Source organism: Jaculus jaculus, chromosome 2 (genome assembly GCF_020740685.1).
Source record: "Jaculus jaculus isolate mJacJac1 chromosome 2, mJacJac1.mat.Y.cur, whole genome shotgun sequence".
Classification (NCBI taxonomy): Eukaryota; Metazoa; Chordata; class Mammalia; order Rodentia; family Dipodidae; genus Jaculus; species Jaculus jaculus.
Window position 1 is genome coordinate 155,701,074 of NC_059103.1, and position 15,680 is coordinate 155,716,753.

Sequence of the window (15,680 nt, forward strand, 5' to 3'; positions counted from 1 at the left end):
CATGGTGGAGGGTGGATTTGTGAAAAGGAAAGTGGGGGAAGGAAAGGAATTGTCATGGTTTATTGTTTTTAATTACGGAAGTTGTCAATAAAAAGGTTTTTTTAAAACATCTGTCTTCCTAGGTTAGATTTCCAAGTTCCTTTGTAAGGACAAATGCACAAAGTCGTGCATTAGTTCATTTACAGCAACAAGAGGTCCTGGTGTATTTTCAGTTACCCCCCTTTGATTCTGGGACATTTAAAATGTCATTTTACGATCATAGCAACTTCTGAGTACAATGTTATCACTAATCTGGCATTGCATTTCTACTGGAATGAATAGCTTTCATCTTTGTTTATAATTATCTCCTAGAACAGAACATACCTATTTACCTCGATCAACATTATGGTTTCCTTTTTATGCAATCACTTGTTATTTGCAATTTGCTACTTAATGTTTTATTACCAAAATACATGTATAAATACATGTATAAATGTATTTCTGCTAAGATGAAAATGACCATTAAGAGATATTTGAAAACAATCTTTAATATAGAAAACTTTAGTAAATTAATATATATATAATGGTAATCTATGTTAACATACATATACTCATAAGCACAAAGCTGTCCATCTTTTTCACACCAACAAACCACATAGAACAAATCTTCCCTCTATGTAAATATAGTTAATGAATAACCATAAAAAATGAGCTCAAAGGTACAATCACAAGGTAATTACAACTGAATGAGAGGGTTAATATCTGTTTTGATCAGCACATTTTGCACATACATATGTGATATAAAAGTGTATGATCATGTAGATTATATATGAATGAAATATTTGAGATGGCAATGCTAACTACTGTCCTCATTTGAACATTAAAATATATACATATATAAAATTTACCATACTATGTGTGAAAATCTATATAAAATAATGACTTTAAAAAATAAAACAAGGGGCTAGACAGATAACTTAGTGGTTAAGGCACTTGCCAGCAAAGCCAAAGGACCCAGGTTTGATTCCCCAAGGACCTACATTAGTCAGATACACAAAGTGGCACATGTATCTGGAGTTCATTTGCAGTGGTTAGAGGCCCTGATATGTCCATTCCCTCCCTCTCTCTGTCATAAATAAATAAAAATAAAAAATATTTTAAAAACAATATGTAGTAACCAATTTTCAAGTTCTTTTGCTTGTCATGAACACTTGGTTCAATTATACTAATGTGCTTACAATCCAAGAAATATTAAAAGCCACACAAATTGGAAAATTTTCCAGTTAGGATAAACCAAAAAAAGGGTTGCCCCAAACACATTGTAAACAAGCTATCATAAGTAATAGATAGAAATAATCATAAATTATCAAGAAAAAACTGGGCCCTCTTATGCAAAAAAAAGACCCTGGACAGATTTATTCAGAAGAAATTTTAATAATGGCAGGACAGTAGGATACTTTCAGATGAAATCAGACTCATTCAGGATGGTATGGCCATAGGCATGTGGGATATCGTCAAAGGAGCAACAACACAAAAAGGCAACCTAGAGGGTTTTGCCTAGAAATGTTGTCCCTGAAGAGGGAGAGAGCAAGCTTGTTTCAGACCAATTAAAACTGGTAGAATTTATCACCATTCTCTTGGCCTTAGGGGTTAAAAAGTTAGTAGGTTTTGGTATATTACATATTTAACTTCTAAAATTGTATAAATATTTATAATTGCCATATAATTATTTTAACTATAATTCAATGGTATTATACTTTACAATTTATTCTATCATCATTATCTATTTCCAGAATCATTACATCACACCAGAATCTGTAGACATGAATCAAGAAATTTTATTTTTCTCCCCCTTCTCACAGCCCCTAGCAGCATCTAATCTATTTTCTGTCATTTGTTATAAGACAGATGTAAAACAAGACAATAGGAGGAATAATTGTCATACCCTCAGTGTGACAAAGCTTTAAATTTGACAACATTAATTGTTGACAATGGTTTATAGTTTTCATCTCACAAAAATTGCAATTCCAAATTTTTAATGACTTATTTACTTTAGCCTTAAATTTAATAGTAAAAATAACCTGTGGAATGCTGAAATGTCCATCACATAAATGGATGGATTATTGTAGAATATTAATTCAATACAAATTTTAAAACTGCCTCCATTTCTCTAAATTATGTGTACCTCATACAATGTTGTTTCTTTTTATCAGACAAGCTAACTATCTGTTACAAAACTTATCAATGAATAATTATATGAATTAATGAACAAATAAATCTATACTACATATATTAAAATTTGTAGGTTACAAAAATAGAGGAGAAATAGTTGCCTAAATATACTTTATACAGGACTTTTTATGTGATCTCAGTCATTATAGATAATCTAATATGACTATACATTGATTAATGCCATTTGTTCATTGGAAAGTAAACCAATGGGTATTTCCATATATTATCTCATTCAATATGGTAAAACTGAATACTAGGTTCCCAGCTGAGGGAGATTTGGAAATTAACGCCTCTTGAAGGCACTGTATTATTGGGAGAGGGCTTAAGGGTATTATAGCCAGTTTCCCTTTACCAGTGTTTTGTACACTCTCCTGTCACTGTTGGCCATCTGTTGGCCAAGGGGTGATGTCCACCCTCTGCTCATGCCATCATTTTCCCTGCCATCATGGAGCGTCCCCTTGAGTCTGTTAGCCAAAATAAACCTTTTCTCCCACAAGCTGCTCTTGATCAAGTGATTTCTGTCAGCAGTGTGAACCTGACAGCCACACTGAGTTACAAAGTTCCTGTACTTTGGAAAAAGAAGATTCAGAAGGAAATCGGTTAGTGATATATAAGTTTCTTAAATATGGACTAATTTGGTCTTGAAATTAATTCTAAAATACTACAGTTTTCCAAATAAAAAAACTCTCATAAACCGTTACACTTGGATTTCAATCAAAGCTAGGAAATTGAAGTTTCATACCCAATCATAAATGAGCATTAACCAATACCAAAAATTCTATTTACAAAAAAGCAAGTTCAAGGATGTATACACATAGCAGTTTTCTACCAAGTTTGAGTTCCAAATTTTCTGCTTATCACTGAACCTCTTCACGGATCACTGAAAGGTTTGGATCCAAAGTATCTAATACTACCAAAGAAAAATTAACATCAGCACACCAGCCTTAGGGTAAACTAACACATTAGTTACTTTTCTCATTGCTGAAAAAAAGGGGGGAAAAAAAGCCCTAACATAAACAAACTAAGGTAGAAACTAAGGAATTCAATCCCAGGTCACTTGGGCCCATACAGGTGAGGAGCTTCTTCACTTCATGGTGGACAGGAAGGTGAGTAGAGCAATATTAGGAAAATACTCACAATGGCCACTTCCTCCAGACAGATCCCACTTCCCAGACTCCATCACCTTCCAATAGTTCATTTAAATTTTGAATTTTTTGTCATTGGATTAAATTACTGATATGTCAGAACTTTCATGGCACAGTTGTCTCTGGAATACAGACACAACTAGAGGTGGGATTTACTAGTCTCCTCAGTATTTCTCAACCCATACAAGTTGGCAACCAAAATTAACCATCATACCCACCCTCAAAAGTTGTTAAGATTATAGATCATAAGAAAATGAGTTAATTATTCAAATACTTGAACATTCCTCTAAATCTGTTACCAGACTGGAGATTTGCTTAGTTATTGTCTTTCCAAAGAAATCATCCAAAAGACACCGATAGTTTAATCAAGTTTCTTTAATAAAGCTGACCAAGAACAGGAGTAACAATGATATGCCTTTGAATTGCAATTTTTGCAAGATGTGTTAATGAATACTTGTGAGGTAGTCTGAGATTCGTGGAACTACCAGGTGATCCTTTTTCCTTCCCAAATCATGGTGTTTCTTTCCATGATTCTCTGGAAAAGCCCATAAATTCAAATAACCACCATATGAATAATATTATAATTTCCAGAGTCTTTTAAAAATTCAGACCCTTTACCAATGTGCATTTGTGCAAATCTTTGCCTGAATCATAAGTTTCTAATTAGCTCCAAGGATGTTTAATCATAGAGGGCATGCTGACCATTAGGAGACACAACTACTAAAATACAGCTATAGTTTCCTTGATTATTTCATGTCTTAACTTCCTACTTGCCTGGCTACAGAGAAGTCCAAGCTATAGAGCAGAGATTGAAGCTAAAAAGAACAGGCCCAAGCTGTATATCAATTTGGTTGTCCTCAATAATAGACACTGTAAATGCGGGTAGGATCCACTGATAAATTCACCCTAATTATGTCCATACAATGTATCCAATTCCTGTTCCTAACCCCTAACACTAGGGATGTGGGTCATGTGAGCTTCTGTGCTAGACCAACTGCTCCCACTTATTGGCAAATGTCAATTAAGAAAATTCAGCACCTCTCCATTCCACAGAACAAGGAAATAGAAAAAAACAAAAATCAGTAAACAGGAGATCAGTGCCTGATTTGTGATGAGTCACTTTACAACATGAATAGGTCACCTGGTAAAAATTCATAAAAACATCTTTTAAAATCGACAATACAGAACCCAGTTGTGTTAATACCCCAATTTTGGGACAGGCCACTACAATGCGTTTGAAGTGCTTGCTTTGCTAAATAAACTTCTACTTAAACTGTGTGAACTTTTTCATTGAGGAAAACTCCCATAACTTATCTCACTGCATAGGGACAGGCATACATACAAGGTTCCTTACAAATATTTTTCAGTAGGAGACCCACTGGCCAGCGAGAGAAAATGTATGCATCTGTGGTATTATGTAACAACGTGTAAAACCAAATTACTGCGAGCCCGCCTTCATAAGCTAGTAAGGAGGCTTTAATCAACTACCTGGAACAGACTTTCATTCCAACACCCCCAGGCTGCAACAGGGCCTCGCTCTACGGCAAGCGCCTCGCTCTACGGAGTTGCGCGCAGATGCCGTAAAAAGGCCAGGTACCTTGCGGGAGTCACATCGTGCTTGACGGCAGGTCCTGGCGGGAAAAGAGCGGCGGGCGGTTAGAGCGCGCTCGCCCCGCCCCGCTCGCCCCGCTCGCCCCGCCCCGCCCCGCTCGCCCCGCCCCGCCCCGCTCGCCCCGCCCCGCCCTCCTCCCCGCCCCGCCCGCCCCGGTAGCCAGCTCTCCCGCGCTCCGGGAGGCGTGTGCAGGCTGAGACCCAGCGCTGGCGCCGTTTAACACCCGCTCCCCGTCGCCGGTGCTATGGAGGCGGCGGTGGACGCCCAAGTCGACCATGAGGACGGCGACAGCAGCTGCGCGGACGTGTGCTTCATGGACAAAGGCCTGCAGAGGTAGCGGGGGCGGCCGAGAGGGGCCGCTGATTCCTCCCGCCCCTCGGCTCGGCCCGCTTTCACCACTTCCCCCTTGGTCCGTGTACCGGTGGCCGCCGCCCGTGCAGCGCTCGGAGCTCGGGGTCGTCTGTCTCTTGCATGCAATGTCCGTCTGCGGCCCGCTGTCCCCAGGCTCAGGCGTTTCCGTTGCAGGCTGCGAGCTCGGGGCTTGATTTACGCTTCCGTTTCTCTGTCCTGATCTGAGCTTTGCCAGGGAAGATGCTATTCAAAGAAATATTTGCAACCTCACAGCACTTCCGCTAGATAGAGTGTGTACTAAGTGAGGAGTCTGACCCTTAGGGAATCTGTGTAATTTCACTTAATACAACTAGTGATCAGTTAAATCGGGAAATAGTAACTTACAAACACTAATGTGACAGAAAATAGTTGGCTGTTAAGAGCCTGTGGTAACAGCCCAGGATTTGGCCCTAAAGAAGAGACCCGGGGAATGACAGAAGCTAAATCATGGGCAAATGCTTCACAGTGGCACCTTTAGCAGTTGCTGGGTTGAGATTTGCAAATGCTTCCCCGCTACCAGTGATAGGTACAGCTGACCTACCACACATGCCCTGACACTTGTGTCTGCCCCTAACTGTGCTGTGCATCCAGCACTGCTGAAATGTGCATGGTAGTTTGTGTAGTAGAGGTTCCACTTACAAGTAGTAATTGGTCTAAAGAGTTCTCGTTAACACTGCATCCAGCTTTCAACAAGGGAAGACAACTTTTTTTCCCACCAGAAATAGCAGGAGTGGCTTCAACTGCATTCTGGACTTAACTAATCATAGACAAAGGAAATAAAATTACAAAGTCCTGCGTGAAATGTGAATTTATGCATGTCTCTTATGCAGTTTTGTTATTTTCTGTAAACTTAAGCGTTTCTTATCATATTTCTTGCTTAAGAGTTGTGAAAAAGAATTAAATGAAATAAGGAAGCAAGGTTTGCAGTTTCTCCAGTAACAACCAAAAAGGGAGGTAAAGAGGATAAGATGCGTTATTGGCATTCGAGAGCCTATATAATGGACAGTTCAAAACTGCCTTCATTATAGAGCAATGACTTTGTTGTCCATAGAAGCCAGAAATACCCAGGGTTGTTCACCACCTGTAGTTTCATGTTTGTATAAAGGGCCCAAAGTAGTTTGTGTGATAAGCATTGTGTTTTATGAAACATTTCAAGGTACAAGTAGGAAAGATTTTATTCCAGAATAAATGGAGATTTGGTTAATTTTATTTGGTCGTGCTTATATAATTCACTTTTATTTAATGTTTTCACATGTATTTTTCTTTTGTAGCATATCAGAGTTATCTTTAGATTCATCCCTTCATGCCATCAATTTGCACTGTAATAACATCTCCAAGATTAAAGCCATTGATCATATTTGGAACTTAAGACATTTAGATCTGTCATCTAATCAAATAAGTCAAATTGAAGGGCTAACCACACTGACAAAACTACGCACTTTAAACTTGTCCTGCAATTTGATCACAAGAATAGAAGGTTTGTGATTTCCATGTAATCCTTTGTGTATGGAAAGTTACTTTTGTCTGTTTTTTCAACCCAAAATGGAGTGAGTTAATAGTATTATAAATGTTTGAAAATATTATATACAAAACATTTAATATTTTTAAAACTACATGCTCAAAATACCAATAAAATCTATTTCAGTGCTCTCAAACTGGATTTGCTTTACAACTATGAAATAATATAGTGGTATTTCTTAATTTTTTTTAAGACCTGTAAAGACAATATTTTATTTTGTTTCACCTTATTTTTAGGACTAGAAGCACTGGTTAATCTGACTAGACTCAACTTATCTTATAACCATATAAATGATCTGTGTGGTAAGTAGATGTGCTTTTTTTCTATAATGCTGAAGGTTTATAACATGTGATGGGGTTTGTTGGAGAACTCTAAAAAATCTGTTTTCTTCAAAGATCTCAAATAGATGAAGTGCTTCCATCCAAATTTTTTATTATTGCCAACAATACAGCTAATTAAAAAAATAGAAATAAAAACTGGAATGATCAATAGTATACATGGAAACACTTTAGGCAAGTTCTGTTTAATCTTAGATAATTAATCATTATAATGTTTATATAGAAAGGAATATTCCTAAAAGAAATTTCTACAGTTGATGAGAGTTTTTTCTATTTCTGTGTCCTCTGACATGCCATTTAATAGATGTGACTCTTGAGCCCTTGAGGTGTGATTAATTGAATTCAGAAGGTAAATTTTGAATTTATTTTAACTTAATTAAAAGCATATACAGTGAGTAACTTACACATTGGATAATGCGGATAGAAAGGATTCCAGAGACTTCTTTGTGAAGGGTTAAATCATTAATCAAGGAACTTTTTTTTAAGAAGTCCACATATCTCATAAAAAGCAAATTTTGAATCTTGGAATATCTGAAATGAAGAAAGTTACCAAGATGGTGATCAGAGCCAAAATGTTTGTTTCAAGATGTTTTGTGTATGGTGCTTTGTGAATGTGCTACAGACACACATAAAATATATGCTAAAAAAAGAAAATTGTATTTTCACAGAAGTCTTTTTCTTGTGTTTAGTTTGTCTAAGAAGATTTAAAAATTCACCTATGATTAAAAGGCAATAATGATGTTTTATTATTCTGAGAATTATCTGTCAAATTTTCACTGATTATCTTAATAGTCCTTATTAAGATTTGAAAGAGCATTACTCATTTGTCTATTTACCCTCCTCCCCCACCTAGAAAACACTCTATGCAGGTGCCAGTATACAGAAAAGAAATTAAAAGACCTAATCTCTGCTCTCAAGCTGCAGTAGAAACTTCATTTTAATTTTTTAATCTTTTCTTTTTTTCCCCATAAAATACGAAAGCATTAAGAGTTGAATTCCAACCTAGCTTTGTCATTTCTGAGTGATACTGAGCAAGGTATTTCATTCTCTTTGGGTGTATTGTGTAAAATTGTTCCAACAAATGTTTACATAAACTATTAAATGCTGCCCTGAAGCCAGGTGTTACGGATGTAATCCCAGCAGGCAGGAGGCTAAGGTAGGAGAGTAACTGAGTTTGAGCTCTGCTGGGCTCCTCCCTGGCAGGTAGTGCTGTGGAAGGACCAGGCCTGCTGGTTCCTCCCAAGGGGTTAAGGAGGAAGATGAGCTTATGACGACTCAGAAACCTCTCCTGGCCACCAGAGAAAAACACTGAGTCAGGAGTCTTTTCGAAGCAGGAACTCACAGAAAAAAACTCACTTTATTGCTATGAGCAGATGCTTATATCATATTGGGGACGAAGGTGGGAATTTTAGGACGGGGGTGGGGGGGAGGTAAGAGCCAATAGTAAACTGTAACTATTGAAATGGTAATTTCAACTCCTGTGCAGAAGTAGCAGGACAGAAGCCATTAGGCATCTTGCTGAGTCCTAGCTGGCCAGAGACAGGTCGCTAAACTTTAGCTAGGCTCAGGAAGTTCCACTAGGCCTCATACCTGGGCCTCTCAAGGCCCAACATCTCCCCCTTTTGTTTTTGTAAGAGCATTAGTCACCGTGGCCCCTGTCTTAGGTTGTCCCCCTCTGAGGATCTTACCCATCATTGGTTACATGGAGAGCAGAGGAGGTGGCAGTGGGTCATCTGAGGAACTTAATTCCTGAATTGTCAGCCTGTGATAATGTATCTCAACCTGATGAAGTTTTATTGCCTCTAGCTGCTGGTGAATAAATTGGGTAATTTTGTTAATTACACAAGGCCCAACTGTGACCATAAGGCAAGGGGAAGGAGGGGGAGGAGTCCAGGTAGAGGGAGAAGGTAGGGTAAGAAGTCATGTAAGCCTGTCCTCAGCGGGTTGTCCTGGAGGTCCCGCTGCCTCCTCTCCAAGTCTTCCTGAAGCCTCTTAATCTTGCCCTGGACGATTCCCGATTTATTGGTGTAAAAGTGGCATTTTTCCTGTAAGAACAAACATATGCCTCCCTTTTCGGCTGTGAGTACGTCTAGTCCTCTCCTGTTTTGTAGGACTACCTCACCCAGGGAATGTAGCTTCCAGGAATGATATCTACATCTGGGATTAAGGTGGCAGGGGCACATAGGTCCGTCCAATTGGTGGGCAGAAAGTTAGGCTATCCCGCCTCCACAAATGTAAGCCATTCCAGAAGGCAGGCAGTGTTGAGCACTGGGCTCAGTTGTGTTAAAAGTACATAAGGAAGGATGAATGTACCCCACGTCTATACTGGAATTATTAGGGGAAGGCAGGGCCCAAATGTAAGTTCCAGAGGAAACACTGGGAAAAGCTGGATGGGGATAGGGAAGGTGGCTGAGCAATTTTTTTAAGGTGGTATGGACAACTGTACTGCAATCAGCTGGAGAGGCCCAGATCGGAGGCAAAGTCAGCAGTCCTCCTCAAGGGAGGGAGTTATTTAGTTTAGCAGGGTGAAGGACCATTTTAGGAACAGTCCTCAGGGGTGGGACACTCCCTAGAGAAGTGATTGTCAGTGTCCCCTTGTTGAGACAAATATTTTAGGTCTCTCACTGGTACCCAAATGGGTCTTTTTTTTCTTTTTACAAAGTTTTTCCATGGACAAAAATTCCATGAGCTTCACATAAGTTTCTATCAAAAAAAACTCCTTTCTGTTACATAGTAACAGTACAGCACACTTTAGGAACTCCTGCTAGGCACACTTTGTATATCTTTAGATTGAAATCTGAAACCCACCATCACACCTTAAGAAAACAATTGAATATATTGGGGGCCATTTATTTAAATTACCACATTCCACCCCTGGAGCCCAATAGATTTATAGCCATCACACACAAATTGTTAGAAAAATTTAAAAATATTTAGGGTAAATAATGGCTGTTTTAGTTGGTCATGTAGGGGTAAGGATTCCCCCTTTTGTTTTTGTAATTGAGACTTGAGAGTCTGATTATATCTTTTAACAATAGTTTGGCCCCCGGGGGTTGTATGGGATGTCTGGAATGTGAAATTTTTTAGGTCTGGAGAAAATCTACAAAGGCCTTGCTGAGAAGCAGGGGCCATTATCTGTTTTAATTTGATCAGGCAGCCCAAGGGTGGCGAAACATTGAAGTATATGACTAATGGCATGTTTAGATTTTTCCCCAGCATGTGCCAATGCCCAGTAGGCAGGGGAAAAGCTCAGTAAGCCCAGTCACCACAAGAGGGTGGATTTCTCCCCTGTCCCCACCTGGGTCAGTCCAAGAGGGCCACATGGCAGTCTCCCAGGAGGGGGATTGCTGGCCATTTCCCAGTAGGGGAGGGTTAGGCACAAACTGTCAGGAGGAGGCCATCTATTTAAATTACCAAATTCTGCCCCTGGCTCCCAATAGATTTATAACTATCATATATTATAAATTGTACTGTTTAATTTTAAAGGTCCCCATAGTCTTGACTAATTTAAGATATTAAGACCTATAAAGTTAAACAAGTTAAACACTTCTAACATATAAAGGCACAGAGTAAACATTTTTAACTGGTAAAAGGCATAGCAAGGAGAGACTAAAACAATGTAAATTGAACCACCATAACCTAAAATTAGTCTCAGTGTCTGTAATTTTAATGTGTTTGAGGTTTTTTAGCTTAAAATCTTAAATTTCAGCCAGACGTGGTGGTGTACGCCTTTAATCCCAGCACTCAGGACGTGGAGGTAGGAGGATTACCATGAGTTTTAGGCCACCCTGAGGCTCCATAGGGAGTTCCAGGTCAGCCTGGGCTAGAGTGAAACCCTACCTTGAGAAACCAAAACAAAACAAAACAAAAAACAAACCTTAAATCTTTTAATCTAATATCTCTAGCTAAGCATATTAGTCTATTACAAATTTAACTTTGATTAAACTCTGGGCTTGGGAGCAGGATGCAGCCAGCCCTTATGCTAGTAGCCCAGTTCCAACAAAGTCCCCTGCAGTCTTTCCTTTCTCTTAGAAAGTTTATAAGCCAAGCCTTGAAGTTTAATGTTGTCTGTATTTAGTATTTTTAAATTTTTATCTGAATAGTCCATAAAATTTGGCTTACCACTTCAGAAGACACCTTTAGTTGTCCATGCCTATTTCTTCAAAACAAAGGTTCCAAAAGATTAACATCCATATGGTCAGGTTTATCTTAGCTCGTCTGACAGCTTTAGGTTTGCTGAGATAAACTTTTAGACCAGGTACAGTTATGGAGGAAGGAATATTTATTGAAGCTTACAGACCCAGGGGAAGTTCCATAATGGCAGAAAAAGCTGGCCTGCCTTCACAGGCCCAAGCAGAGAGAGAGAGAAGCACAAGCCTTTAGAAATATAAAGCTTCAGATGCAGTTTGTTAGGCCCCGTTTAGAAATACAAAATCCTCCCAGCTAGCTCAGTCAGTAGAGCATGAGACTCTTAATCTCAGGGTCGTGGGTTCAAGACCCACGTTGGGCGCCAGATGCCGGGCTCCACCCCGGGCAGGTAGTGCTGTGGAAGGACCAGGCCTGCTGGCTCCTCCCAAGGGGTTAAGGAGGAAGATGACGACTCAGAAACCTCTCTTGGCCACTGGAGAAAAAACACACTGAGTTGGGAGTCTTTTCGAAGCAGGAAATCACTGAAAAAAAAACTCACTTTATTGCTATGAGCAGTTGCCTATATCATGTTGGGGATGAAGACAGGGATTTTTGGACGGTGGGGTGGGGTTGGGGGATGGAGAGATAAGGGCCAATATTAAACTGTAACTAGTGAAATGGTAATTTCAACTCCTGTGTAGAAGTAGCAGGACAGAAGCCATTAGGCGTCTTGCTGAGTCCTAGCTGGCCAAAGACAGGTCGCCAAACTTTAGCTATACTCAGAAGTTCCACTAGGCCTCATGCTGGGCCTTTCAGGGCCCAACAGAGCTCAGCATGGGCTGCAGAGTGAATTCCAAGGAAGTCTAAGGTACAGTGAAACATTGTCTCAATAAAGTAAAAATTTTAAAAAAAACTGCCCTATGGTTAAATAAAAAAGAAAATAGTAAACAGGTAAAGATCCTTACTATGTCGAGACTACACTCTATAAGGAAGTAAAAGCATGAAATCTTGCAAACTCCTTACTGCTTGCCAGTAAAGGAAGTTGTGAATGGACACCCAACCACGTCGGTGTGTTCACTGAAACACGTGAAGAACAAAATGCTTCGCATCTTTAGTTAAGGTGGAAATACAAAGTAAGGTCATAATGACCTGGCCTTTCACCTCTAGAATATAGATAAAGTTTGAGACCTAGCAAAGTGCTGGAGAAATTGTAAAACACCTGAAATTCACATCACTGGTAAAATAAAAGTGGTACAACTGCATCTCCAAAAGTTGAAATCCAATCTTGTATCCCAGTCTGGGGTTAAATTTTGATTCTAAAATGTTCCTCAAAGACCTGTGTGCTAAGGAGTTGGTGTCCAACATATGACACTGCTGGAAAGTGGGGTAGCTTGGAGGAAATCAGGTCATTGTGATCATACCTTTGAAGGAAAGAATAGGAACTTTCCACCTTCCCCTCTTGGTTCTCTGGCTTCCATGAAAACATACCTTTCTATCATGTGCCCAGAGTGATGGGGCCAAGTAACTATGGACTGAACTTCTGAAACTGAGCCAGCATAAATCTTTGGTCTTATCTTTTTAATATTTTATTTATTTGTTTAGTATTTATCTATTTGTGAGCAGAGAAAGAGTGAAGAATAGGAGAAGGCTAACTTTTTTCAGGCAGTTACAGTTAGGGATTCACTCTCAAAGAGAACCATGAGACAACGTGCATGCCATCACAAAAATGAAACTCACGTCTGAGAGAGACTGATCTGCGATGCTGCCTGCTGCCCCGTCTAGCATGCTACCTAGACAGATATCCCTGGATGGGCTGACCCAGGGATCTGGAGTCCACCATACGAAGGCCCCTATCTTCTTCCTGTGGTGGACTCCTCCATGCTCCAGTCAGCTCAGCTCAGCTCAGTTCTGTTTCTCTGCCAGGCCTCCCTACCTCTTTGCTAGAGCCACAAGAAAATACATGAGTCCAGCTCCCGCCTCACACAGCCTGGCTTGATGCAGGGAGAGAGCATAAAACTGTTTCTTAGTTTGGATGGCTGTCTTGCCAGTCTCTGCTTTATACTTTGGGGTAACTACTCACTTTGATTACATGCATGTTTTTCTTCTGGTTTCTGAATCAATCATGTGCTTATTTTTCTTATACTCCATATCTAACACATGGGTGCTTTCACTAACTTTAGGCCTGCTTCCTGTGTAATTTCTTTAAACTCAGGGTAACCGTGAGTGTAACTCTCTTCATTTCTCATTTCTTCTCTGAATCTCTTTGTCTTTGCTTTGATATTTGCCCTTTTAACGTCTTGCAAAACACATGACAGATGCCATGTGGGTTCCACATAAGTCTCTACACAAGTTCCTATTCTCCCCGGCAAAACCTCAATTTCTCTTAAATGAATCTTGTAAACTATGCATTGTTTCCACATGAGAGGGTGGTTCATATTTCCCTGTGTTTATGACTATGTTCTAGCTTTCCTTTCTAGATCCCAATCTCCCTTAAATAGACCCAAAAATTTGTGACTTTCCCTTGAATAAACTCATTAATTCATAATTTATCCTTGAGTCTGTGTTTATTAATTCTTTATTAAAGGTAAGAAAGAACCCAAAACTTAGGGTTCATAAATTCGGGAGGCCCTCCTGAACCCAAAAATTTTGCATCTTCAGGGCCACTGCAAACAAACTCCAGATGCATGCACCACTTTGCGTATCTGGCATTAGATGGGTATTGGGAAATTGAACCCAGGTTGTTAGACATTGCAGGCAAGCATGAGCCACGCCTCTTGCCCCCTAAATCTTTCTTTTGTTTCCACCCTTTTGTTTTTCTAGCCTAGGCTGACCAGGAATTCGCGATGTAGTCTCATGGTGGCCTGAACTCTCAGTGATCCTCCTGACTCTGCCTCCTGAGTGCTGAGGTTAAAGGCATGTGGCACCATGCCTGGCAAGTCTTTTTTATATGTTGATTATTTGAGGTATTTTGTTCCAGCAACACAGAGCAGATTTTTACACTTGGTAAATGGATAAACAAATTGTGAAGCATTAGTATAGTGGATGCTACCTGGAACTAAAAATGAGTAAACTGATATTGACAGTGACGCAGATTACACACGGCTGTACTGTTTGTCAGTTCTGACATTAAGTAGCACCATAGCAGAAAACAGATGGTAGATTGCCAAGGGCTGAAAATGAGGGGGAAAGTTTATGACATAAAAACAGAAGAAATCTTTGGAGTGGTGACACTCTTGTTTCAGATATAGTTGTATAAATGTCCATATTTGATAAAAACCCTAAAAAGCATGAAACTCAAGTTCTAATATAAATGATTATTAGAATGTTAATATTTTGTATTCTCAGAAACATTGCATTAAAGAATAATTTATATGATGGTAGCATACAAAGACCACATAGCAATGTCAAGCCTTCCTTGTTAGGAAAGCTGCTACAACCTGAGGAAATGACTCAGTGGATAAAGTACTCACCTTAAGCTGCAGTACCAGAGTTTGGTGCCCAGATCCCATGTAAAAAGCCAGAAGTTTCGGTAATCCTAGTATGCCAGTGCTCATGGTGTGACGGCAGGCAGATGCATGACCATGAGTGTGTGCGCTTGCACATGTGCACACACACAGAGAGCTAGTATAGTAGAGCAAAGCAGTTAAGGAGTTAATCATTAAGAAGGGAAAAGAGGGCTGGAGAGATGGCTTAGCAGTTAAGCGCTTGCCTGTGAAATCTAAGGACCCCGGTTCAAGGCTCGGTTCCCCAGGTCCCATGTTAGCCAGATGCAGAAGGGGGCGCACACGTCTGGAGTTCGTTTGCAGTGGCTAGAAGCCTTGGCGCGCCCATTCTCTCTCCCTCTATCTGTCTTTCTCCCTGTGTCTGTCGATCCCAAATAAATAAATAAAAAATGAACAAAAAATATTTAAAAAAAAAAAAAAAAGAAGGGAAAAGAAAAAGTAGGTAAAACCTGGGTCAGTATAGCTTTTGTAAGTAGGATAAGGAATTTGCATTTTATCTGGGGTATACAAGGTAGTCATTAGAAAGTGTTATTCCTGGGAGAAGCATAATAAAGTTTGTAAATGGTTGCTTAGTAGAGAGTAGATTTTCGGCGAACTGGAGAAGAAATAAAAGAAAGCCCAAAGGTAATTGTCTCTGGATTAATATGTGAATGGTAATATTTATTGACATGCTATAAATTGAAAGCAGGTTTAGTGATATGGGATAAGAAATAAGGATCATAGATTAGAGAACATTGAACATGTATGTATATAATCTGCAGTTCAAAGGTAGAGTGGAGAGGCCATGATTTGACTTGTAGATTTGGTAATCAAAGCACTGAATGGTATTTGTAG

General features: G+C 39.6%; 1 protein-coding gene and 1 non-coding gene across 3 annotated transcripts in view; both read left to right on the forward strand.

Moving 5' to 3' along the window:
• Nucleotides 1–5,128: 5,128 nt before the first annotated feature.
• The window catches only part of Lrrcc1 (leucine rich repeat and coiled-coil centrosomal protein 1), a 40,678-nt gene continuing 30,126 nt past the window's right edge, over nucleotides 5,129–15,680 (forward strand). For both annotated transcript variants that reach the window (XM_045144153.1, XM_004656909.2), the window contains exons 1-3: nucleotides 5,129–5,301; nucleotides 6,630–6,835; nucleotides 7,114–7,179. In XM_045144153.1, coding sequence (XP_045000088.1) covers nucleotides 5,213–5,301; nucleotides 6,630–6,835; nucleotides 7,114–7,179 — 361 coding nt within the window. In that variant the 5' untranslated portion in view covers nucleotides 5,129–5,212. The remainder of the gene's footprint in view (nucleotides 5,302–6,629; nucleotides 6,836–7,113; nucleotides 7,180–15,680) is intronic.
• Trnak-cuu lies at nucleotides 11,653–11,725 on the forward strand. The gene has a single exon. It is a non-coding gene; the product is annotated as a tRNA-Lys (tRNA).